General features: G+C 35.8%; 3 protein-coding genes and 1 long non-coding RNA gene across 9 annotated transcripts in view; 2 read left to right on the top strand and 2 right to left on the bottom strand.

The window, feature by feature from the left end:
• LOC111470886 (protein NLP9-like) overlaps nt 1–823 on the bottom strand; it is a 7,868-nt gene extending 7,045 nt beyond the window's left edge. For both annotated transcript variants that reach the window (XM_023116541.1, XM_023116542.1), the window contains exon 1: nt 813–823. The gene's annotated coding sequence lies outside the window, so the exon portion shown is untranslated. The remainder of the gene's footprint in view (nt 1–812) is intronic.
• Nucleotides 824–2,593: 1,770 nt separating this feature from the next.
• On the top strand, nt 2,594–12,507 carry LOC111470707 (small G protein signaling modulator 1-like). 5 transcript variants are annotated; one of them, XM_023116298.1, is made up of 12 exons: nt 2,595–2,954; nt 3,055–3,273; nt 3,726–3,824; nt 4,743–4,846; nt 7,011–7,816; nt 7,910–8,032; nt 8,117–8,205; nt 8,288–8,488; nt 9,355–9,756; nt 10,857–10,940; nt 11,353–11,526; nt 12,185–12,507. In XM_023116298.1, exons 2-11 carry the CDS (start codon nt 3,148–3,150, stop codon nt 11,392–11,394), a joined length of 2,076 nt encoding a protein of 691 aa, XP_022972066.1. In that variant the 5' UTR covers nt 2,595–2,954; nt 3,055–3,147; the 3' UTR covers nt 11,395–11,526; nt 12,185–12,507. The 5 variants fall into 5 exon arrangements, with proteins under 5 accessions (XP_022972067.1, XP_022972068.1, XP_022972066.1 ...); XM_023116297.1 differs by having other exon boundaries at nt 3,055–3,285; nt 12,190–12,507; XM_023116296.1 differs by having other exon boundaries at nt 3,055–3,285.
• On the bottom strand, nt 6,610–13,867 carry LOC111470711. The gene is made up of 2 exons (XR_002715098.1): nt 13,780–13,867; nt 6,610–6,860 (listed from the first exon to the last, which is right to left on the bottom strand). It is a non-coding gene; the product is annotated as an uncharacterized LOC111470711 (long non-coding RNA).
• A 22-nt stretch (nt 13,868–13,889) lies between these two features.
• On the top strand, nt 13,890–22,203 carry LOC111470710. The gene is made up of 7 exons (XM_023116304.1): nt 13,890–14,364; nt 15,233–15,332; nt 16,422–16,487; nt 17,657–17,771; nt 19,827–19,909; nt 20,004–20,065; nt 21,794–22,203. The coding sequence occupies exons 1-7, from the start codon at nt 14,165–14,167 to the stop codon at nt 21,903–21,905; spliced, it is 738 nt and encodes a 245-aa protein (XP_022972072.1). The 5' UTR covers nt 13,890–14,164; the 3' UTR covers nt 21,906–22,203.
• Nucleotides 22,204–23,306: the final 1,103 nt, after the last annotated feature.

Here is a 23,306-nt window from a genome sequence, read left to right as displayed (position 1 = left end):
TTTTTTTTTTTTTTTTTTTTTTTTTTTTAAATATTACCGACCAAATACTAATTATTATTTTCTCTTATTTAAATTTAAATTAAATACAAGACACATAAATGTAGATTTAAATTAGATGATACAACAATATCCTCTTAATTTAAATGATAATAATTGTTTTTAAACTAAGTTTGGGAAGGGTGTTACAATTATATTATAAACTTTAATTATTATATGAATCGTAATCAAGTGATTGTAATTATATTGGCTACGTATACAACTGGAACCACAAGTGCAACTTTGCTTCAAACACAGCCTACCTTTTTCAAAACAAAACAACGCAACCTCAAGTTGTAATTGAAAGTGGACAATTTTGAGCTGACCAAAACAACCTCTTATTTAATTATCTCTTCCATGTCTAAATTGCCAACCCGAGCCACGAGCACCTTGCAATTTCGTACAATTTTTTCTTTTCAAATACTCGAGACCATGTGTGTTATATATTGATTTAACCGTACGTGTGGGTAAAGATTCAAACATGTGGCTTTTTGGTCGATGATGTATGTCTTAACCAACTCGGTTATGCTTAAATTGGTTTAAGTAGAGATTACAGTCACTTCTAACTTAAAGGAGCGTAACAATCCTGATTTGGCGCCTGATGTCCACGTCATTCTCCTGCGATATGGTCACGTTACTTACTCCTCACTTTTAATAGTGAAGACTATTCACATAGACCAACACAGACCCTTTTAGCATCCTTTCTCCTCACTTACATGCTTCCTAGGAAAATTCTCGGGAGGTCACCTAATATAGAATTGCTCCAAGAAAAACACTGCATAACTTTAGAGTTCTTATCTATAACCACCAAAACGAAAAGGAAAGCACATCTTGTTGATACAGGTAACCATTCTATTCTCATAATTTCTCTCATTCGAATGTCGTCCCGGTTCATTCATGTACCCCTCATTTACTCGGGTGTTACAGTAAGGATTAGCTTGGAAAGATATAAAATTAAGAGTAAAAGGCTTGCATATTTGTTTTCAACGTTTTGTATTCTTATTCTTATCCTTATCCTTATCCTTATATGGTGGTTCGTAGGAAGTTTCAATTCTTCTTTTATTGATGTATGATAGCTTGTTGAAATAGTAGTTCTCGAAATCGACCCCTTGATATTCTTCGTGCAACTCGCTAATTGTGGTGAGTATTTAACGAGTCGAAAAATGTGGTTAGCATGTGACAACTCTCGAGTGATCAAAAGTAAGTGACAAGCTTTTGGACATTTGAAGGGTTGCTTTCGTATGAAGTGGAAGACCGAGTGTGACATAACCATGGTTAAGTTTGTGAATTTTTTTGAATATATAAACCAATATACATACCCATAAGCAAAAATTGAAAGTTTAGGTACAGTACAAACAAACCAGTCAAAATTTTAGAGACACAATTTATATTCATGCACGAACGGTGAACTGTTTCATTCTAAGAGTTATCAAATATTTTATAACGTTAAATATAAATAATATATTTTAAGAAAGATATTTTTGGTAGTCGAACACGACCGTATTACTCAAACAAATTAAAATTGTTTAATCATGTCAACCCAATTCGGGATTGAAAGTAGACAAATTGAATTTGAATTAAGTGTAAAATAATTTTACATGTAGCAATCGAATCATATAAGAATATAATATTTGTATATAATATAATAAAAAAATGTGGTAGGGGAGGTTAGCAAACCGTGTGGGATGTGGAATCAACTATATAATATGTATTCGAAATACAATCAAACTATATAATAAAAAAATGAAGATTCTAATTATATATGTTATGAACAGGGCTTCATGACCATCTCGGACAATCACGGCCGTCCACCTGGATTTTGATTCCCGGTCAAGATTGTTTGGTTTAGATTAAAAATATCCTCCTAATTATTAATCTTTATTACTGGAAATTGAATTGGTTGATGTCACGAGTAAAACCGAACCTTAAAAAACTCAAAATGTTCGATGCGAGACAAAATATAATCAAATTTATTTGGTCAATTTCACGCGCGTGTTTCGGGTTAGTATGATTTTGTTATAACCTAATACGTCCTCTTTTAGAAGGTATGATCTAAAAAAATGGGTATTAATGAATGGTATGATCTAAAAGGTCCAACTTATAAAACCCAATCCATGGAGGAGTTGGGGTGTGAAAATTGGGTAGCCCAAAGCAATAAAAAGATACCTCTATTAAATTAGTTAGGCAATAATTTAAATAATAGAAATATGGCCGGAAAGCGTAAATGTACATTGTCTTTTTAAGTAATAAGTTGAATACAGATACCTCTATTAAGCTTGCAAGCAGGGTAGACAAAAATAATAAAATTAAAATAATAAAATTAAAATAATAAAATTAAAATGATACGTATAAGTGTTGGATGAGTGACGACTAATTTCTCGATATTATTTTTTTGTTCCAGAAAAACAGGGTTAATTTTTTTTTACGTGGAAAAGAAATCAAAATTATTATTATTTTTTAATTTCGAGTTCTCCTACATTAATCGAATTTTGAAAAGGAAAAACATTGCTCGAGTTTGTCCAATTGCTTCCGAGTGTTTGTCTGAAAAAAGAGAACAAAAAAAAAAAAAAAGGAAAAAAAAGAAATGCGTGAGAAATGAAGGGAAACCGTCTGGCGCGGAAATGGCGAGGGAGATTTTCTTCCCCAACCTAAGTTTTTAACCTATTTGTGAATTTCAGAGATCTCTTCAGCTCGGTCTTCTTCAATCTCTCGCTTTTCAATCAATTCCTCGTCCTCTCTTTCCTGTGATTCGATTTGTAGTTCTATCAATGATATCAATCATCCATTGATTTCTGATTCCTTTCCCTTCTTTCTTGCCATGCCGCATTTGTTTTCTTCTTCTTTTATCATACTCGCAAGTGTTTCTTCTACTTCTTTTTGCTTGCACGAGATATCTTCAATACAGGACTACAACCCAGGTCATCATTTTTGTTGTGATTACTGATTTTCTGTTTGTGGTTACTCGGCTATTTCTTCTGGGGTACTTAGAGTCCTGATTTAACTACTCCCGTGCTGCAGTATTGACGTTTATTGATCGGGCTTTTCTCGGGCAATGGTACTAGAGGTTGTTGAGGCAAGGAAGAAGGGTGATTTTGGGGTTTCTGGGTTGTGATGTCTTGTGGTGGAGAAGCTGATAAGCAATGGACTTGTGCAAAAGCCGGGGCTGCAAGTTGGCAGAAAGTGGGCTTGATTGTGCGAGACATTGGCGAACCATGCCTTCCACAATCGCCCATAAAGGTTGTTATAGCTGTAAGACTCTCATCAATTACGAGTATGCATGTGACTGAATGCTATTGAATGTTGTCCTGGTTCTTCTCCTATTTATTCGCTTTATGTACGCTTTGTATTTTTAGTTGAAGTTTCTAAATTATATTGGTCAAGCAACATTCAGTGACTTTATAAGCAAGTGGAGTGTTATATAATACAAGTTATCATAATAATGCTATTTTGTGCAATGATCTTAAACTGTATTTCGAGAATTCCCGGCTTGAGTAGTACCGAGGCAGATTTCTTATTATCCTACAATTTTGTTCTCTCTTTATGTAGTGTTTTAAGATACAAATGCGTAATGGGGCTCTCTTTTCCTTGCCTATTGTTATCTCACAATAGTTGGATTATTGTGTTCTTTGACTGATGACTTTTTATTTGTGTGTTCATGTAAAGTTTGGGGTGCTGTTTCCATGGTGCAGGTGAACAGAATGCTGAAGCCAGACAAGTGGCAAGCAGCATTTGATAGTGATGGAAAGGCTTTTGGCTTTCAGAAGGCACTCAAATCAATAGTTTTGGGGGTATGTTGTATTACCATGAAAGATGACGAAATTCTATCTTAGAAGTCATTTCTTAGGTTTTTTTGTCATTTTAAACTCACATTTTATGATCAAGAGAAAGGTCTTTTAGGTTATATGATTTTCTTTAATTTTTCTTGCTATTTACCAGCAGCATCGCCTTTTTCTTTCTTGGTTTCATGATTAGCAATTTGGATTGCTTGTAAATATTTAAATTTAATGAGGAAACAAATTGGCATCCACTATATATGAAGTCATATATGAAGTCGAAAATAAACCAATTGAAAAAAACAAAAAAAACAAGTACAACAGGAGTGGAAACTAGGCAGCATATTTCTCTGCTGGCTTAGTAGTGCAAATTTTTAAGGACCTGATTTTACATGAGTATGTGTTAGGTGATTTTCTCGTCATTTTATTTTCTAGTTGTTTTTTGTATATTTTCTGCCTAAAAATCTCTGAAGGTGATCAATCAGGCCCCTTTTTCAGTAGATGAAAGACGGATGAAAGTATATTATATATATATATATATATATATATATATATATATATATATATATATATATATATATATATATATATATGTACGTATGTATATATGTATATATATATGTACGTATGTATATATATATGTGTATGTATGTATATTTTGATAGAAGGAAAATTTCATTGATGAAGAAAATGTACAAATAACCACATAGATACAAAGATGATCTCCACCTTGTCAACAAAATTATTAGGAAACATTTGCAAAATGAAAAAGAAAACTCTGATTTTGAAGACAAAAATGACATGAAAAGGACATTAGTTACAATTTTTGTTATGATTTTTTTTCTTTATATTTGATTACAAAACAGGTAGTTTTATTGATGCTTCATTGACTTACTATGATTACAACACTGAAGTTTAATTGTGGTATGGCAGGGTGTGCATCCATCTATTAGGGCAGAAGTATGGGAATTTTTGCTTGGCTGTTATGCTGTAGGTAGCACTGCTGAGCACCGTGGCCAACTAAGAAATGCCCGAAGGTTTTTACCTCACCTGGACAAAAAATCTTTGTGATGTCAGATTATTTGTGTTTATTTTTCTTGTTCATAGACATAGTTGTGCCTTTTACTATTGTGTGTATGTCAACAAGAAACAAACTATCCCCCCTTTTTATCCATTTATTATAATTGTTTTTTTGAACTTTCTGTACCCATTTTAGTTCTTTTTTTATTTTTTATTTTTGTTTTTAAAATTAAATAAAGGTTAAATTATATATTTAATACTTAAAAACTTTAGAAATAATGTGTGTTGATGGAGTTATGGCTTAATTCTCAGCAAGAAATTCGATCTTCTAGAGGGTATTGTCCTTCCAATTGTTGTTATAAGAATGTTGGAGCCGTACTGTGGTTGTAAGTTAGATCCTTGCCTAATGACTTCGACAAGAAGTTGTTAGAAGGATCACCAAGCCATGCCCATTTGTGTTCCATGGAGAATGGGGCCGTCAATGTTGCCTAATCCCAAGAGTTTGTCCTTGTGGAACAACGTTCATGCATTTTTAGTATTCTATTTTTTAGTGTTATGAGTCTACTAGGAAACTCAGTGGTCAAAGGTGAGTTCGAACCCTTCCATGCTAGAAGCTGATATTGTATGCCGTTCCCAATTTTACAGATGCTGTTAATCCTCCTAAAGGGAAGAGATCAAATGATCTTTTATTTATTTATTTTTTAATCCCTAATCAGAATCAAACTTGATTAATGAATGAATGGAAAGGAAACAGAAACTCTGAAGTAGCTTCCAGCTTGCTACTCTAGTTGGAATTAATAAATGAAGGGCTTTGTACTCTCTCTATACTCTGTTAATTGAAAACTCAAAAAGGATTCATAGGTGAGCAAAACTGAGGGATGAAGATAGTTCTCGGAAAATGTAGTTCTACTTTCGTCCCTGTACCTTTTCCTTTTTCTAAACCACCCAGAAGTTTCAACCTCATAAACATTCAACACAATCTTATGCCTACTGTACTTAGGTTCGTTAACAAACTTCCAACACCTTGAAGAGCTTTAATTGTTTCTGATGAGAGAATCCTAGTAAATTGTCCTAAGAATCCCCCCCTTGTTATGTGCCTCTTGATTTAGGTAGAGTGCACCCAGAGGGACCCAGAAAGCGAACAAGATTGCGGGGAGCCCAACCTTTAGATTCTTTTAAAGAGTTCTTAGGTTTCTTAACCATATTTTTCAGAGAGTAGCGTTGTTCAGGACCAAAGAATTTTGTCCTTAGGATTGAAGAGAATCTTTAAAGATACTGTTTGACATGCTGAAAGATTCTGCTGGGGAAGCACCGTAAAATGCTGAAGGTATTTAGGAGTTTGGTTCAAATAATGTGGCAACTGGAACTTTACTCTACAGAATACGTTGGTTCGAAGTCTAAACTTGGTATGAAAAGAGAAGATTAAATATCCTTAAAGGGGAACTCTGATTACAATGAGAATATATCCTACTCTTACATGTTGGGTAAACTGAAGCTTAAAAGGTAGGCATAAAATAGATCTGAAAAGATTATAAATCCCTGAAATAAAAGGACATGAGCACTGATAGGAATATTAACCTTGCAAAAATCCAGCTTCCCACCCAAATTCCTTTCTGAAATACCAGTATGCAGAAATTTCTTTGCAATTATATCCAATTTGCAGTGGAGCGTTTCTATCTTTCCTGCTTAAATTGTTTATTCTTTTGTTTCCTCTTTACTTTTTTATTGCTCTTTTCACTACCTTCTAAGTTTTGTTTCTTTTGAGCATTAGTCTTTTTTCATCTCTTCAATGAAAAGTTTCTTTCATTGTTTAAAGAAAAGACCATCAGCGATTTCACAACTTTTTGCATAACTTAAGATTTAAAATATGTGCACACAATAAATTCTTACTAGAGTATCTTTTTTCTTCTCTGTTGTTCTTCCTTCCCTCCTCCTTTATTATCTTGTTTCTTGTTTGCTAGGGGTTCTATGCCTTTTCTTATTTCATGGAACAGAATTATATCTTCTCTCTCTCTCTCTCTCTCTCTCTCTCTATATATATATATATATATTATATATATCTATATATATATATATTTATTTATTTATTTAAAATTCAAGTTTTCTTCATAGTACTTAAAGATGTAAAATTTTACGGCCTCATGGTTCCCTTCAAATAGCTATATGAAACTTTTCATGCAGGGAACGTTACAGGGACCTGATAAAGGAGTGTCGGACGATACATTCTAGCATAGGAACTGGTTCCCTTGCCTACCCTGTGGGTTCTAAAGTTATGGATATGAGGATGTCATCTAAAGATGAAGGGCCAAGGGAAGCTGAAACTGAAAGTAGAGAAGCTTCCGTTCATAATACTAATACAGTAGAAGATTCTTTTTGTAGGGATAATAATTGTATAGATAAATCATACACATGCCAGAGGGAAAGCTCGAGCGATACAGCAGAACTTGCAAATGTTAGGAGAAGTCCAGATAGTGCAGCAAATGGGTCCACTTGTTGTGAACCCATTTCTGGTCCTTGCAATTGTTATTCCTTAAAAGTAGGGAGTGAAGCAGATGGATCAGCAATTGTTACAGAAAATGATTATGATTTTCCTCCACTACCTGTCATTGACTTGTTTGACAAGGAAAGCAAAGATAAGAACAAATATTTCCTGCATAATGCCAGTCTCTCTACTCAACGCAAATTGAGATTTGAAGATGGCAGCATGCACAGTTTTCAGATAAACAACAATGAAGAATTAGTTATTGAATCAAATGCCTCATCCTCTAACAATGTTTCTCATCCCATTAGCTCTGAAATTGAAATTATACAGCTTGATTCAAGTGATCCAGAACTCCAGCATAATAGCTTGTGCAATAAAACAGAACCAACAAACAGATCGATATCCAATGTACCAGAAACGGCATATCTAAATGCAAAAGTCTACCATAATGGTGCTGTCAGTGAAGCTAGAGTATCTGAATGGCTTTGGACCCTGCACCGAATAGGTACATTTCAGAAAGCAGAAGATTTGTGTTTGTGTCCTAATGTACCAATCTAATTTTTCAATCTTATTTGACTCACATATTGTTTTTATCCAGTGGTAGATGTGGTTCGAACAGATAGTCATCTTGAGTTCTATGACAATACGAGAAACTTAGCTAGGATGTCAGACATCCTTGCAGTTTATGCATGGGTTGATCCTGCGACTGGTTATTGTCAAGGTTGTGGTTTTTTTTATATCATTTTTCTCATTCATATTTTCCACTAACATAATTTTCTGCAAAAATATGGTATTATGATTTCAGGAATGAGTGACTTGCTATCTCCTTTTGTTGTTCTATTTGAGGATAATGCTGATGCATTTTGGTGCTTTGAGATGCTCTTAAGAAGAATGGTACTTTTCAGTACTGTTGGGAAATATCTTGGGCTGGATTTCTTATTATCTCTCCCTCTAACACACTGTTGCCATATTTCAGCGTGAGAATTTTCAGATGGAAGGCCCAACTCGGGTGATGAAACAGTTGGAAGCATTGTGGAAAATTTTGGAACTTACTGACAGGGAAATCTTCACTCACTTGTCGCAGATAGGTGCTGAGAGCCTACATTTTGCATTTCCGATGCTGTTGGTACTTTTTCGTCGGGAGTTGACATTTAATGAGGCACTTTGTATGTGGGAGGTTAGTGTTCCTTTTCATTCAGCGTTCGGAAAATTAGAATTCATTATTATTATTATTATTTTGTTGCTTATGGGGCAACTTGTGGATGGGTATGAACTGATTGAAGGACTATAGCGTAAATCGCAAACTCTGTGAGTTTATATTTTTTCTGAAGTCTTGTTCAAATTTCTATGCGCTTCTAACCACAAAAAGAGAGCATCATGCGGAAGCTGTGGGGAAGCTTTGAAGTTGGCTATATCAAAATGGTTCTTCCAAACTCTGGATTTGTCTTAAAAAATTGGTCGATTCCTTTCAAGCCAAATTTACAAAAATATGTATGTGACCGCATTAACCCATAGAAGATTAGCTTGAGGAGGTAAAACAGGACCCGGAAGTAGCTGAAGAGCATTTCTACCTTTAATATTATCAAAAAACCTGCTGAACATTGAGCATCTTAAATAAACAAAACCAGCAATCAGCGTATGAGCATGAAAAAAAAAAAAGCGGTCTTAGCTTTCACCATCTTCAGCACACAATGACGGTACTGATGGCTGTAAAACCAAGGAGAAAAGTTTCTTTAAAGAGAGTCTGCTGTGTTTAAGCCGTAAAAAAGAAATCGAAGATTGAACATTGATTTTCTCGGGACTTTTAGACTTCCATATGGCTGAAAACTCATCTTTGATATTTAGTGAATGGTACATAATACAGTTCTCTCAAATTCTCTCTTTTTGTTAGATTACACCGTAATGATCGAGTATGTAATTGTGTTCTTTTTTATTTATCTAAGATTGATGTAATGTTGGGCAATTTCTTTTTGTTCATGGGTGATCTGTAATGGAAATATAATACTCAGTTTCAATCCTAACAGCATATTGTCCTTCATTTAGATGATGTGGGCTGCTGATTTTGATGAATCAAAAGCTTACAGTTTAGAGGGAAGTTGTCTGGAAGCATTGACATTACAACTACCAAGAGGCTCGGAAGTGGAAGTAAGTGAGGGACACATGGACAATGGTCACAGCAACACGAAAGAAATCTTACAATCAAATAAAGAAAATTTGGAACGTTCTTCATATGACAATGCTGGAATGAAGTCACCATCTGCCCATGCATTTTGTGGCTTGACAAGGAATCTTTGTTCAAGAAATGATCATATGAAGAAGTGCACTGTGATATCATCAACTAAGCAAGGAGATGATGAGCTTCCTGTTTTTTGTGTTGCAGCAATCCTTATAACGAATCGCCAGAAGATAATTAGAGAAACACGTTCTATTGATGATTTGATCAAGGTAGGTGCATTCGAATGCATTTTATGATAAATGATTCTGGTAAATACTACAAATTCTTTTTACGAAATATTTCTTGTTATGGCTCTTGGCTCTTATTATAGCCTAAATGGTTTTTTGGAAAAACCAAAAGACCTTTTTATAAATCCAGTTGACTGGGATATCATCATTGAGCTATCAATTTCTAATATACGTGTGTACACACACACACGCACACACACACACACACACACACACACACACATAGCTCTGTTCTCTAATATAGTTCTACTGGACATTGTTTAGTATATAAGACACTTTTCTGATTTGGCTCTAGGATGACTTTTGGTTGTCCGCATTTTTTTTACCCTTTAATTAGACGTTGGATGTACATAATATGCTTCTCGTTAGAAGAAAAACCTTTTAACCTGTAACTGAAAATCCCAGAGCAATTACTAAAGGATTTGGAAAGGGCTTTCAATTGTGTTGATTGGCCGGAGTGTCATATTGATGCAAGCTCAGAAAATTGGGCCAAGATGGAGGGGGAAGTCCATTGTGGATTGCAAGAACCCGCTAACCCTATCTTTTGCCGAAGGCAGTGCAACAGTGTTTCTTCCAAAGATAGGGCAGCGTCTTTGTAGAGAATATCTGACCATTAGGGGAGGACAGTTTGTAGGGAATATCTGACCGTTAGGGGAGGAGGTGTATCAATAATAACACTGTTTTCGCTGCTTCCAGTATTGATTTCAACATCACAAACCTTACTACTGTACTCTGAGACTTGAAAATCAAAGTTAGGGCACTTCTGGTTTGGAAGGTTGTTTTATCTTCCTCTTTCTTGTAATCTTGTTTCATTGAGACTATCAATTTCTGTGAGTTTATGAGGGTTTGTGTATGTTTACATGTTCGACATAGAAAATTACAAGTGTCTGTACCTTTAAGGAGGTTTAAAATTACTCTGAATAAATCACTCTTAATTTATTTAAATTGTTAGTTTTTTTAGAGTTTAACACGTAGGAGTCAAGTTTTCAAACTTCTAGTTGAGCTACACTCAGATGGACAGTTTAAGTTGTTAGTTGTTACACAACTTTTATAATTTTTTTTCTATCTTTCTCATTTGGCAGATTTTTAATGATAAGATGCTGAAGATACGTGTCAAAAGATGCATACGTACATCAATCAAATTGCGGAAGAAATATTTTTCCAAGGTGAGCTGCGATCTAAGTGCCTTTTCTAATCTTGCCATATTGATTATGAACGCACTAATGGCTATTAACCCTTTTCTCTTGGAGGTTAAAGTTGTATTTCTTTAGTCATAATCTGAATTGATTATCTCCATCGGTTGCTTTTATTAAGTTTAGATGCTCCATGATTACGGACCTACGGCCGTTCATTATGACCATATTATTGAATAACTTGGTGATAAGTTATAGCATAAATAGAACGACAATCACATTCTTTTTTCTTAAATTTTGGATTACAATGTATTGTAGACTAGGAGGATATGTTACGTTGCTTTGTGTGGTTTTATGGTTCATGTTTATGTTTCTATGCCATGCTGTCTTTTCCAAACAAGTTATTATTGGAGTACGATGAAACTTTGGCCTTCTCCGTAATCAGGTAATCAAGAAAAGGAGCCTCCGATCTCATGATGAGGACTAGTGCTGCGCCATTTATACAATGCAACAGAAGTACAACAATAGCAATTAGTTGAAATGAAACAGCTGATGAAAAAGGCATTGGTAGTTCATGGATTCAAGCTATGCAACTCTCTTCTGCTTCAGATCCTTCACGGTAATTTTCCAGTTGGCTCTCATTGTTTGCATCTATTACTTTCCTTTGGATTATAAATATAGATATTATTTTTTATTCTTATGTTGGCGGACATTATGTTTATAGAAAATGAAGTAATACCCGTCCAATAAAAGCTAAATAATTTCCTTTTCTCTCTCATATATGCGTGGGATGGTGAATAATAGAAAACAAGAGTTTAATCCGCTCAATGAATTTCCTCTCTAGACAGGACTTGGGGGACTTGTGTACTCGTTCTTTGTTGTACTTTCCATGCCTCCCTTTGTATCAGTGATGAAAATCTTAGAGAGTGTTACAGTTTCTCTTAGATGGGTTTTGTTTATACTCTCCAAGGGGAGTTGCAAGAAATTTAGATGTCCAAGATCCTCATATGTTCTAGAACTTAGACATTTGACATCCTTGAATTTTGCTAGAAAATCTTGCGTCTGGTAGGACTTGTAGATGTGAATTCACTGTAACATATGATCCAATGATACTTAAGTTTTCTTAACATGTAATGTTCGATAGAGTTATATTCATGTGCTAACTATTACTTTTATATCTGTGCCTCTAATCAATGTATTTCTTCTTTCACAGTGATGCATAAGATTTTAATTTCTAATAAATTCACTCTCTTTTGACCTCATTATTGTGAGATCAGTGCAGAGATTATGAAATGGGAAGAATTATCTTTGCTTCTGTCGTCTACAATTGGCAATAGGAATTCAAGGACATTGATTGATTTCATATTCAAATCATTGTTCCTTCAAATATGGTAGTAGTGAGTGCCCCGAGGGCGTGTTAGAAACGATGTCATACATCAGTCCCGAGTGGAAGTTAGTTAGTGTATTTGATTTTTGATAGTTTTTGTCGAGAAGAGAAGCGGAAGAGGGTGAAATATGAAGTTAGAACACTGTTATACAACCTTCAACACTGATTAGAACAAATTACACATCCTACAGAGAGGAATTCGTAGTGTTCCAATTCTTTGTATGCCATTGAAGCCAAAATAGCATCACTGTATGTGGAGGTCTTGTGTTAACCTCTGTTTTTTATATATATACACATTTCCCTGATACAAAGTGGTCTTAATTTTGATTGAACGATGCGCCACCTATATATTACACAAATTCACCATTTTTCTTCCCCTAGTTCATCTTCCCTGCAAGATTCAAATCCATTGCCTACAAAATGAACACAAAATCACCGCAGATGGCGTCGCCGGTTAATTTTACGGCCAAAACCAACCGGCTGATCCTGAAATTGCGTAATCCATTCGGGTCGAAAACGGAAACTCGGCTGGCTTTGATCTCCGGCAATGGAGTCTTTCTTTACGGAAAAGCTCCGTCGGCGGCGCGAAGACAAAGAGGCGGCTTTTCTGGATAGTCAAAGAATTAATTAATTAATTAATTACTTACCTTACATTCGTTTGGTAAATTAAGATTTTATTAATGAATAACTAAAATGTGTTTCTTTTATGATATTGTTATAAAATTATTATTATTATTATTATTATTATTGTATTATATTATAACATCATAATTGTAAATAATAACTAAAAGAGAATCGTTGTACATTAATAATTGATACAATTTTTTTAACAAAAAAAATACTTGTGCAAAATTGCTGTGAGAAAATATGAAATTATGAATAATAAAAAAGGGTTAAAAATCTAATGCCTTTTAAATCGAATGATTGTAAAAGAAATAAAAATAAAATTTTAGCAATTAAAAAAAAGGTTTGAAATAAAAAAAAAAGAAAAAAAAAAGAAAAAGAAAAAATATGATTAAAGAAAAAGGGAATCGTGGTTGGGTTGGAAGTGGGGTAGAACGGACATTTCACTTGAATAGGGAATCCTTTTCTACCCGGAGGACAAAGTTCCATGCTCCAAAATTTTTGAAATATCTCTCACAACTAATTAAATTATTAAATTAATTTTATTTTTATACATCAATTAAATGTCATAAATAATTTGATTAAATCAAAATAGAATGTAAGAGAGTGGGATGATTGTCCGGTGAACATTAATCGAGTGTATTTAAATAGAAGAATTCCAAAAATTGAACTCATTTTAATATTTTAAATTACTATTTTAATGGAAATTATGGTTTAGCATATTTTTAAATTTGCTGTAATTTTAAAAAAAGAAATTAAGAAGAAAAAGACAGGAAAATAAAGCACGAAAGAAAAAAGAAAAAAAAATGTTATGTTGGTTAGAGGAATATGTTGACACCTTCTGACGTCAAAACAACAAACCCTCTCTCTCCCTCCGATTGCCGAATACTCAGCCACCGCTCTCATCTCATTCTTTTCTGCAACTTCCTTTTAATTTATTTTGTTTTGCAGAGCTCCCTTCAGTCTTATTCCGTACAAATCTTTGACCTCTATCTGCTTCCCTCCTCTTTTTCCAGTTTCTTCATTGGTTGACTCCTCTATCTTCAATTTTTCTTTCGCGGACCTTGCTTTCTGTTTCTTCTCTGCCTTCTTTCTTCTGGGTTCCCTGATTTTGGTTCCAGGATTCTCAATTGGCGGGAGCCAACGGTCAATTATGTGGTTTTAGGAGGTGGGTTTCTTTCAATTTTGATTTTGGATTTGGATTTGGATTTGGGATTGGGAAACGGTTGAATTGTTGGGAGTTTTGATGGCTAACCCATCTGGGAACCATCAAGAAGCTGGCCAGCCCTCGTCTTCCTTCGATGGAGGGAACCCCAGCAATGGTAATTCCACCCCAGTGCCTGCAGCGGATAGTTCCAGCTCCGCTCTTGCGATGAAGCACAATCCTGGTATCTCCACGGATTGGACATCTGATGAGCAGCTCACACTGGAAGAAGGCCTTAAGAAGTGAGTTTTTTCCTGTTTTCAATTGTTGCTTTTGAACTTCTTGCTTTTGAGTTTATCCGGAAGTTGCTTAAATTAAGGGGGATTTGATTACTCCCAATGGGAATTCATTTTTGCCTTTTTAAGTTCGAGTTATTTCACCTTATTTTTGCAGCTTTTTTCGTGGCTTGGTTCATGCTTTATCATTTCAAATGGTTAAATTAGGAGATTAGTCCCTAAGTCATTTGGGGATTGGACGAGAGGAACAATTTGTACTCTTTTTTTTTAGTATCTTAAAATTCCTCTTAGTATACCAGCGACGTCTATGGACTGAACTAATTCTTATGGAGTAGTGTAAATATATATGTTAACACAGTTTGCTTCGAATGAGATTCTTGGTAGTTTACCATTTATGCGTTTATGTGGAATATGCCCCTTCGATAATCTGAACCTCACCACATAGCATCTGATAATAGTTCTTGCACTTATTCTTGGCCAGTAGAGTACTAACACTAAGAAGATTTTAACTCTAACAGCCTGCCATATGACTGCTAGAATGAGTTCTAACACTGAATTCTTACTTCTAAGGTTCCGCCTGAGTTTCTTTTGTTTTCATGGCTCTTGGTATTATGAGGCCATGCTTTTTAATGAATTCTTGTGTGAATATGAGGGGTCTCTTATTTGTTCTTAGAGGCTTCTTTTCTTTTACTTTTTCATCTTTCTTTCTTCTTCATTTTCTAATGTCTCTTTAAGGGGAAATGAGGTCATAATTGAGCTGATCTCTGTGTGTAGTCTTATTATTGTTTTACCTATACCCCATTCTTCTAAATATTGCATTTTAGGTGGCCTGGTCGTCTTAGTAAATGATCTTGATTTGGTTTATATGACACAGATATGCCGGAGAGTCCAGTGTTATTCGTTATGCAAAGATTGCTATGCAGCTACCAAATAAGACTGTACGAGATGTTGCCTTGCGTTGCAGATGGATGAATGTGAGTTCCTTTTCTCAGTTCTCGCTTTTGTAAACAAATAAAATTTCTGTTTCGTGAGTAATCATGGGTACACTAGCCTTGTAATTGGTTAGAATTTACTATCAGCAAAGAAATATCCAAATTAGAGTGGCTCTATTTTGTGCTCAGTCTCACCTTTGCTTGAGGCTTCGTGAAGTTCTTGCCTTCAATGTGGTTATGTAACAACTCAAGCCCACCGCTAGCAGATATTGTCATTTTTGGGCTTTTTCTTTCGGGATTCTCCTCAAGGTTTTTAAAACGCGTCTCCTAGAGTTTCGACACCCTTATAAAGGGTGTCTCGTTCTCCTTCCCAACCGATGTAGGATCTTAGAATCCACTCCTCTTTGGGGCCCAGCGTCCTCGTTGGCACTCGTTTCTTTCTCCGATCGATGTGGGACCTCCACCAAATCTACCCCCCTTCGGGGCCCAGCATCCTTGCTAGCACATCGCCTCATGTCCACCCCTTTGGGGCTCAGCCTCCTCTCTGACACATCGTCTTGTGTTTGACTTTGATAACATTTGTAACAACCCAAGCCCACCGCAAGCAAATATTGTCCTCTTTGGGCTTTCCCTTTCGGGCTTCCCCTCAAGGTTTTTAAAACGCGTTTGCTAGGAAGAGGTTTCTACACACTTATAAAGGGTGTTTCGTTCTCCTCTCCAACCGATATGGAATCTCACAGGTTCTGTTAAACAAAGTAGGTTAAAATACATGCATATTCTAGATTGTATATATTTCAATGGTCTGAAAGTCGATGCATCCACACAATTATGCCCCTTCTGACAATTAGGGATGAAAGATGCAAACAATTTTATATCCACGTTTCTCTTGTTTTTTAAACTCAAAAGAAATGGATAAATTTTCTTCATGTTCAGGCAAATGTTTCCCCTTCAAAACTAGATTTTTTTATTTAATTTTGTATGTGGTTCTTTTTGGTCTGTGTATTTTACTATAGCAATGAAAGACACTCTATCATCATCTATGGAGATCTATATACTTTTATATCATTATTGCAGGTTTCAATTTTATTTAAGCTGTCTCTTTTTATCTTTGTTTCACTTTATTTTTGTCAGAAAAAAGAAAATAGCAAGAGAAGGAAGGAAGAACACAATTTAACAAGAAAGAATAAAGATAAGAAGGTATGATGTAAATCATTGGTGCTTCCTTTCCTCTTCCTTTCATTTCTATTACCTCTTAGTTCTTGTGTTTTCAAGCGTTGCCTCTCCTTTCAGCAATAATTACAAGTGTACTGTTTTTTCTGTGTTGTCTTGTTTTTTCCCTTGATTTATTGTACATTTTTTACTTGCAGCGTATGCATTAGTTAAACCTCTATTAAGTGCCTGATAAATGGTTGTTTCTCTCAATTTTATTCAGCGATTAAATCTGCTGTCAATTTGGGCTAGCAGTATATTAAGTAGGCTGCTAACTGGTAGCTAAAATCCTAATATCTTAAGAAACTAAACTGAACAAAAATATTAGCCTCCTTGAGCAGAATAACAACTTTTCATTGACCAATTAGAAATAGCTCCAACCAACATTATTTATTTCTGTCATTGCAGATAACATTATATTTGGCGTTCTTTACGTGCTTGCACTATTTTTTTCCCTTTATTTTCTATCTTTTTTAGAACTTTGTTTTAAAACGTTGTACCATAAGAAAGATGTAATTGTATTTTGAATGCTAATGTCAAGGATAAAACTCATTAGATTGTTGCAAAACTCATTATATTTGATGTCTTGTAAGTGCAATATGTCTTCTTTTTGTTCAAACTGTAAGTGCTTTATGTACTCTGGGGTTTTGTGTCTGTTTCTCCTTGGGGTGCTTTGTTCTCCATTGTTTTATTTCATTTCTTGTATTTTTGGGAATTCCTTTCTTTTTGGTTCGGCTTCTTGTTCTTTTGACTACCTATGGGGTCTGTTCCTCGAGCTCTATTTTTTTTCCCTTTTATATCAATGAAAAATTGTTTCTTGTTAAAAAAAAAAAAAACACGCCTTAACACTTGGAGTGTATATTTCAGTTAAAGCATCCACCATATTGTGTTTGCTTGCAGTATTGGGTTTTTAGGGAAAGATACACCGTTATATCTGTGCTCCAAAGTCCAAGACTCTTTACTTTTAACATGAAATTATCCAATGACTGCCAACCAATTGCATGAAGAACTAATCCCTTTTATTACATCCACCAGAACCAGTAAATTTTATTGTAAAATGCAAATAAATATACAAGTTGGCCATTTTTCGATGGAAAGTCTCATCATAATTTTGGCATGCTCATAGAGCTGAGGAATGATATTTTTTTTTGTTTCAGGAAAGAGTATCTGACCCTTCAATGAAGTCAGCACAGGTTGCAGCTAGGCCTAATGTGTCTCCTTATGGAATGCCTAGGATTCCCATGGACAATGATGACGGCGTCTCATATAAAGGTTTTGTTTCTACACATGTCTTCCTTCACACCACTATGTGTTTTGGGCTGTTGCAGCTCCCACTCTTCATTCTCAACATGATGGATGAGGGAGTAAATTTCATATCTGTTATTAATAGACTTGTAGGTACTGTTCTTAAAAGAAAAATATAGACATGTAGGTAATAAATCGTATAGTAATTATTCAACTGCCATGCTTGTTCTTCTGTATACCCAAACCATTTGCTAGCCCATTTTTTTTCCCTTCTCTGAAAGTTTTACCTATGTCTTTTGGTTATTTGAAGATATAAATGGTATCGTGAAGCGTGATTGTCTTTTGATAGGCGTTGTATCATCATTAGTACATGTTAAGAAACTCTTGGAAAATTTGGAATACTCTATTTTTTTTATTCTATAAAATGGATGATGCTAAAAGCTGGAAAGTTGTTCCTTCAGAGGAATTCTATGTTTGTTCATCGAAAAAATATATCTTTTCCTTCCCCAACACAGAGCTAGGTATTGTCATCCATTTGGAAACCAAAAAGCCTAATAAAGTCGATGTTCTAAACGGGAAAAATACTCCACTCAGGTTTAAATAGTGCTGAAATCTCCAAAGGGAACTTCCTTCCTCAGTTTGCTACCCTCTAGTATGCTCATTGTGTGTTGGGGATGGTGAATGGTCAAGATCACATATTTTTCTCATGTTCATTGTGGCTAATTGCTAGTTTTCTTTATTCAAGATTTTCAAAGTTTAGTGGGTCCATAACAAAGGTGCAAGCTGTCATATTTCATAATTCCAGAAATTTGGTTTCACAGGAATCAAAGAATATTTGATTCAGGTGTTTGGTTCAAGAGGATGAATTTGGAACAGCTTCTCTGCGCTTAGAAAGTTCAAAATTATCAATCTCATTATGGTTAAAGTCAAGACTTTTGATGGTGGTTAGAGAGAAATCAAAGAATTTTCAGTTGGGAGTGTTTCTATCAAAACCCTTGAGTAGATCTTGTTTGTATTTATTATTTCTTGTTGGAGTCTTTTTTCTCCCTTTCCTGCGATGCATGATTGAAAATGTCTTTTTGTTTCAAGAAGGAAAAAGAACTACGTTGTCCCCCAAGGTGGTGATTCCACTTCCCTTGTAACGGCCTAAACCCACCGCTAGTAGATATTATCTTCTTTGGGCTTTTCCTTTCGGGCTTCCCTTCAAGGTTTTTAAAATGCGTCTGCTAGGGAGAGGTTTCCACACCCTTATAAAAAATGTTTCGTTCTACTCCCCAACTAATGTGGGATCTCCCAATCCGCATCCTTTGGGGGATAGCATCCTTGCTGGCACTCGCTCCCTTCTCCAATCGTTGTGGAACCCCCAAATCTACCTCCTTTGGAGCCTAGCGTTCTTGCTGACGCACCGCCTCGTGTCCACCGCCCAAACCCTCTGCTAGCAAATATATTCATCTTCATTGGAGCTTTTTGGTAGTAGTCGTGATCAACAGCCATCAGCGGTCGGCTCGTTGGTAAGGTGAGAGCTTCAAGCCCGATTTCTAGTAGCCCATGGGGGAAAGAAAGAAAAGGAAACCTAATCAAAATGGGGCGAGTGGTCAATAGTCGCTTATAAACAATTATCTTAATTGGAATCATGTCCTCTTTGGGTTTTTTCTTTTAGACTTCCCCTCAAGGTTTTAAAAATACGTCGGCTAGGGAGAGGTTTCTACATTCTTATAAAGAATGCTTTGTTCTCCTCCCCAACTGATGTTCGATCTCACATCCCCTATCCCAAAGCTTGAGAGAAAGTCTGTTGTGCTTGTTTTAGAATGTGAGAAACAGATTCGTTTCAAGGTCTTGATGCATATTATGTTCAGGATTGCAATTGTTTTTTTTCTGCAATATACAGGAAACAAAATAATTCATTGATGAAATGAAAAATTGCAATGAAAGTTACAATTACGTTGGTTGTGAGTTTTCCTTTCGGTTTTATATATACAGGTCACAAGCAATGAAAGTTGCTTGTGAGTTCTCCTTTAGGTTATACATATTGGATTAGAAAAAGGGCATAACATTTTCATTTGTTCATTGTGATGCTTTCAGCTATTGGTGGTACAACTGGAGAGCTTCTTGAACAGAATGCACATGCCATGAATCAAATATCTTCTAATCTTGCATCTTTTCAGGTGAAGAACTTGGCTGTCCGGATCTTGTTTCACCATTTTTAAGTTTAAGCAAGAATCTACGAACGAGTAAGTAATAACTTTTTGTTTTATGCAGATACAAGATAATATCAGTCTCTTCTGCCAAACGCGAGATAACATCCTCAAAATAATGAGCGAGTAAGTAACATTACCTTCACTGCTTTTCTCCTCACTCCCCCCATTTGTACCAGCATGCTTTCCTCAGTTTTATCGAATATTCATACCCTCTTAACGTACATTTAGCAGAAAGTCCATTTTTAGCATGGAAATTCTGTTTGTCTACCACCTTGGGATAACAACTCCTCCATTTGTCTATTTTGTTTGTTATGTTCTGCGAGATAGGTTCCCATAAGTACCAAACTTTGGATCATCGATCTCGCAGAAGATAACAAACGAAATAGACAGATAGAACTAGGTGTTAGACCCTCCTGTGTCTATGCTAAATCATTTATGGAATCCGTTATGGATAGCGGGTGTATAATCCAATCTCCAACACATGGGCTGGGGTGCAAAGTCGGCACACTCGTGCCGTGACACGATTCTTGAAAGACCCATTTCAAAGGAAGACACACGAGATGCTTGTCTTGCAATGCTCGTCCACGTTGTGGCACACGTATGTGCTACAAAGTATCTTGCTTAGGCCACAAGGCCTAGGGGTGGTGGAGAGCCGACGCCATGCCTCCCCCTATAATACATTTTTAGACATTTCCAATCTTTTTGGAGTATACGTCATTTTGGCAAGCCGTCATACGACTCTGTGGAGCATCCGTCGAGTATGCGATTGACTCACCAAATTTGGTGGGCTTTCATCTTTCATATAGGTGGACTTAACTCCAGAGTTGCATGCTGGAACTCATATCGATACCCCACAAAAGTTTTGTCTATAACAAAGCTCACCATTCATATCGAAACCTCAAAACTCATGTTACCTCGTTCTCTCCAACCTTGCATATGCCTTAGCTTGGCTTGAATGTAAACTCTTGGTGTGTTAGATGATGCACCGTCCTCCTCAGTTGCATTATGACACTTGTTTATCTTGGCTTTCACATGGTCGGAGGAACGCCACTTGAGGGTCGTTCCTTGTCTGCCTTGCATGTGGGGCCACAACCTACTTTCTCTCAGTGAGGTTGTGACACTCTCCCCCACATAAGCTAGTCATCGTCCTCAATGACTTTCTTAGGGGCACAATCGCATCGCCAATTGTGACACGTGGCTTACCTTTCCCTTTGTTCCCTCCGAGATCGAGAACTTTTCCAGTTTGGTTGCTTTCCATGGATCTATATCCCTACATGTGCCTCCGTTCTGCCTAGCCTTTTTACAGTACTCATATCAAGGTATTCCTTTCTTTGGGTACTTTTCAAAGTTTGGTTTTGGTAAGTTTTTCCTTGTTAGCGTAGATAGATACCTCATTTTGAGGTTTGTTTGCAGATGGATAGACATTTTTTCTTGGATAATCACTGTTATGCTTGAGTTGGGAAAGTCCAAGTCTCATGGGCTAGATGACTTAACTTCTAATTTCTTCAATAACCAGCTACCACATTATTATAGATGATATGTTCCAACTGTTATCTGAACTTCCATGAGATCTCCTGGTCAATGTTTACTCATAGCGTAGGAAGCTCGGTTTTGGTGACTAAGACCAACTAGTTTGATTGCGTAAATTAATTTCGAGGTGTAGGTTGGTTGAATCGAAAAGTTACTAATTCCTCTCGGTAAATCAACTCTTCAGTGATAGAATCTAAATTTTGAATGCTAATTCGACCTTTTTATGATCCGTACAGTAAGTTATGGGAATTCTTGTGGATACTTAGCTTTAAAAGTCGAAAAAATTTCAATGGACTCACCGTTGAATCTTGATGGTTGTAGCTTGAACGAAATGCCCGAAGTAATGAAGCAGATGCCGCCTCTTCCAGTGAAGGTGAACGACGAGTTAGCGAACACAATCCTGCCGCCGACCGCTCACTCTATGCAATCATGAAAAGTCATCAACAACACAATCTCCCTTTCAAATTACTTCCTCAAGCAAGGAAAGGAAAGGGAAGGAAAGGAAAGCATTTTCTGCATATGAATGATCAAATTGTTTAGTTGCTTTAATTCGAGTCCACAAAGTTGTTGGTTCCTCTTTTAATTTATTTCTTCTTTTTTGTTGCTTTATAGCATATATGGATTCATACATTAGTTTGAAGAGGTAGATTGTAACTTAGATGCTGTGTAATAATTAGGAATGCTTTTCTTTCTAATGCTCTCGCAAAAATGAAAAGTCATAATAAACAATATTTCCATCAATTTTATTCAAAAATATTTATTGTAACTGGATTTTAGAAATAGTCGAGGAATAATGACCAATGATACCCTTATAAAAAATTATGAAAAAAAGTAGTCCGTCGTGCGGGCCTCCCGTTGGGGCCTGCTATGCCAAAAGCGAGAGAAACTCTATCCCTCTTTCCTTTTTACACCCCCTTGTCGCCACACGGGAGGGACATGGGGACGTAAAAAAGGGGATCCTATCAACTTATTCCGACCTAAGATAATAAGCTCATAAACTTAGTCTTACTTTACGTCGAGAAACGAAAGAAGACTTCCATCGCCAAGTTTAACTTAGACCGGGGTCTAAACAAATGATGAAAAAACTAATTTCTATGGTCATTTTTGTAATTCTAAAATTGGCTACAAATTTCTTTTGTTCTTTCTTCTCCACTTTATAACATTTTAAGCATCATCTGACCTAAAATATTTCAAGCTTTTCACACACATGAAGAATCTTCAAGGAAACCATATTCCCACTCCATGCCTTGAGATCAACTAGCTTCTAACAAGCTTCATACTCATAATTACAAAAGTAAAAACGGTATTTAGTTTAGTTCATTCTTCCTTTTAGCTCAATAATTACTGAGTGAAAAATCGATTCATCAACTTTTAGAATGATAATTGATCTGTGTTCAGATTAAGCATCGTTTTACTCGTTGATTTGTTTTTATTGAAACCATCAATTTTTTTTAACCCATGAAAGTGTTCGAAGTAACGTTAAACTACAAACTTGAGCTAAACTGTTCAAAACTATATCGAAATTCAACAAACAAGGTTGCCTTTTTCTCCACGTTTCTCGCTTTAACTTCCTCACCTTGAAAATTCAACCCAACCCTTCAAATTTTCAAACCCAACCCTCTGCAAAATTCGAAGGAACCCATTCCTAAAGAAATGCTTCATTTTGGTCACAAATTCTAACCGCATTTAAAAAAAGTTGCGGGATTGCCAGGAACCACGTACCTTCACAATATCATTTCATTTTATTTCTGCATAAGTGTCTTTATTAATGTAATAACGTATTCATCATCTTGTCTTTCTCAGACCAACCTGCAACTTTCCATGTGGTTTGGTT

This window comes from Cucurbita maxima, unplaced genomic scaffold, assembly GCF_002738345.1.
Source record: "Cucurbita maxima cultivar Rimu unplaced genomic scaffold, Cmax_1.0 Cma_Scf00047, whole genome shotgun sequence".
Taxonomy (NCBI): domain Eukaryota; kingdom Viridiplantae; phylum Streptophyta; class Magnoliopsida; order Cucurbitales; family Cucurbitaceae; genus Cucurbita; species Cucurbita maxima.
The sequence above is the reverse complement of the archived record's forward strand: the minus strand, read 5'-3'. Positions and strand labels throughout refer to the sequence as shown.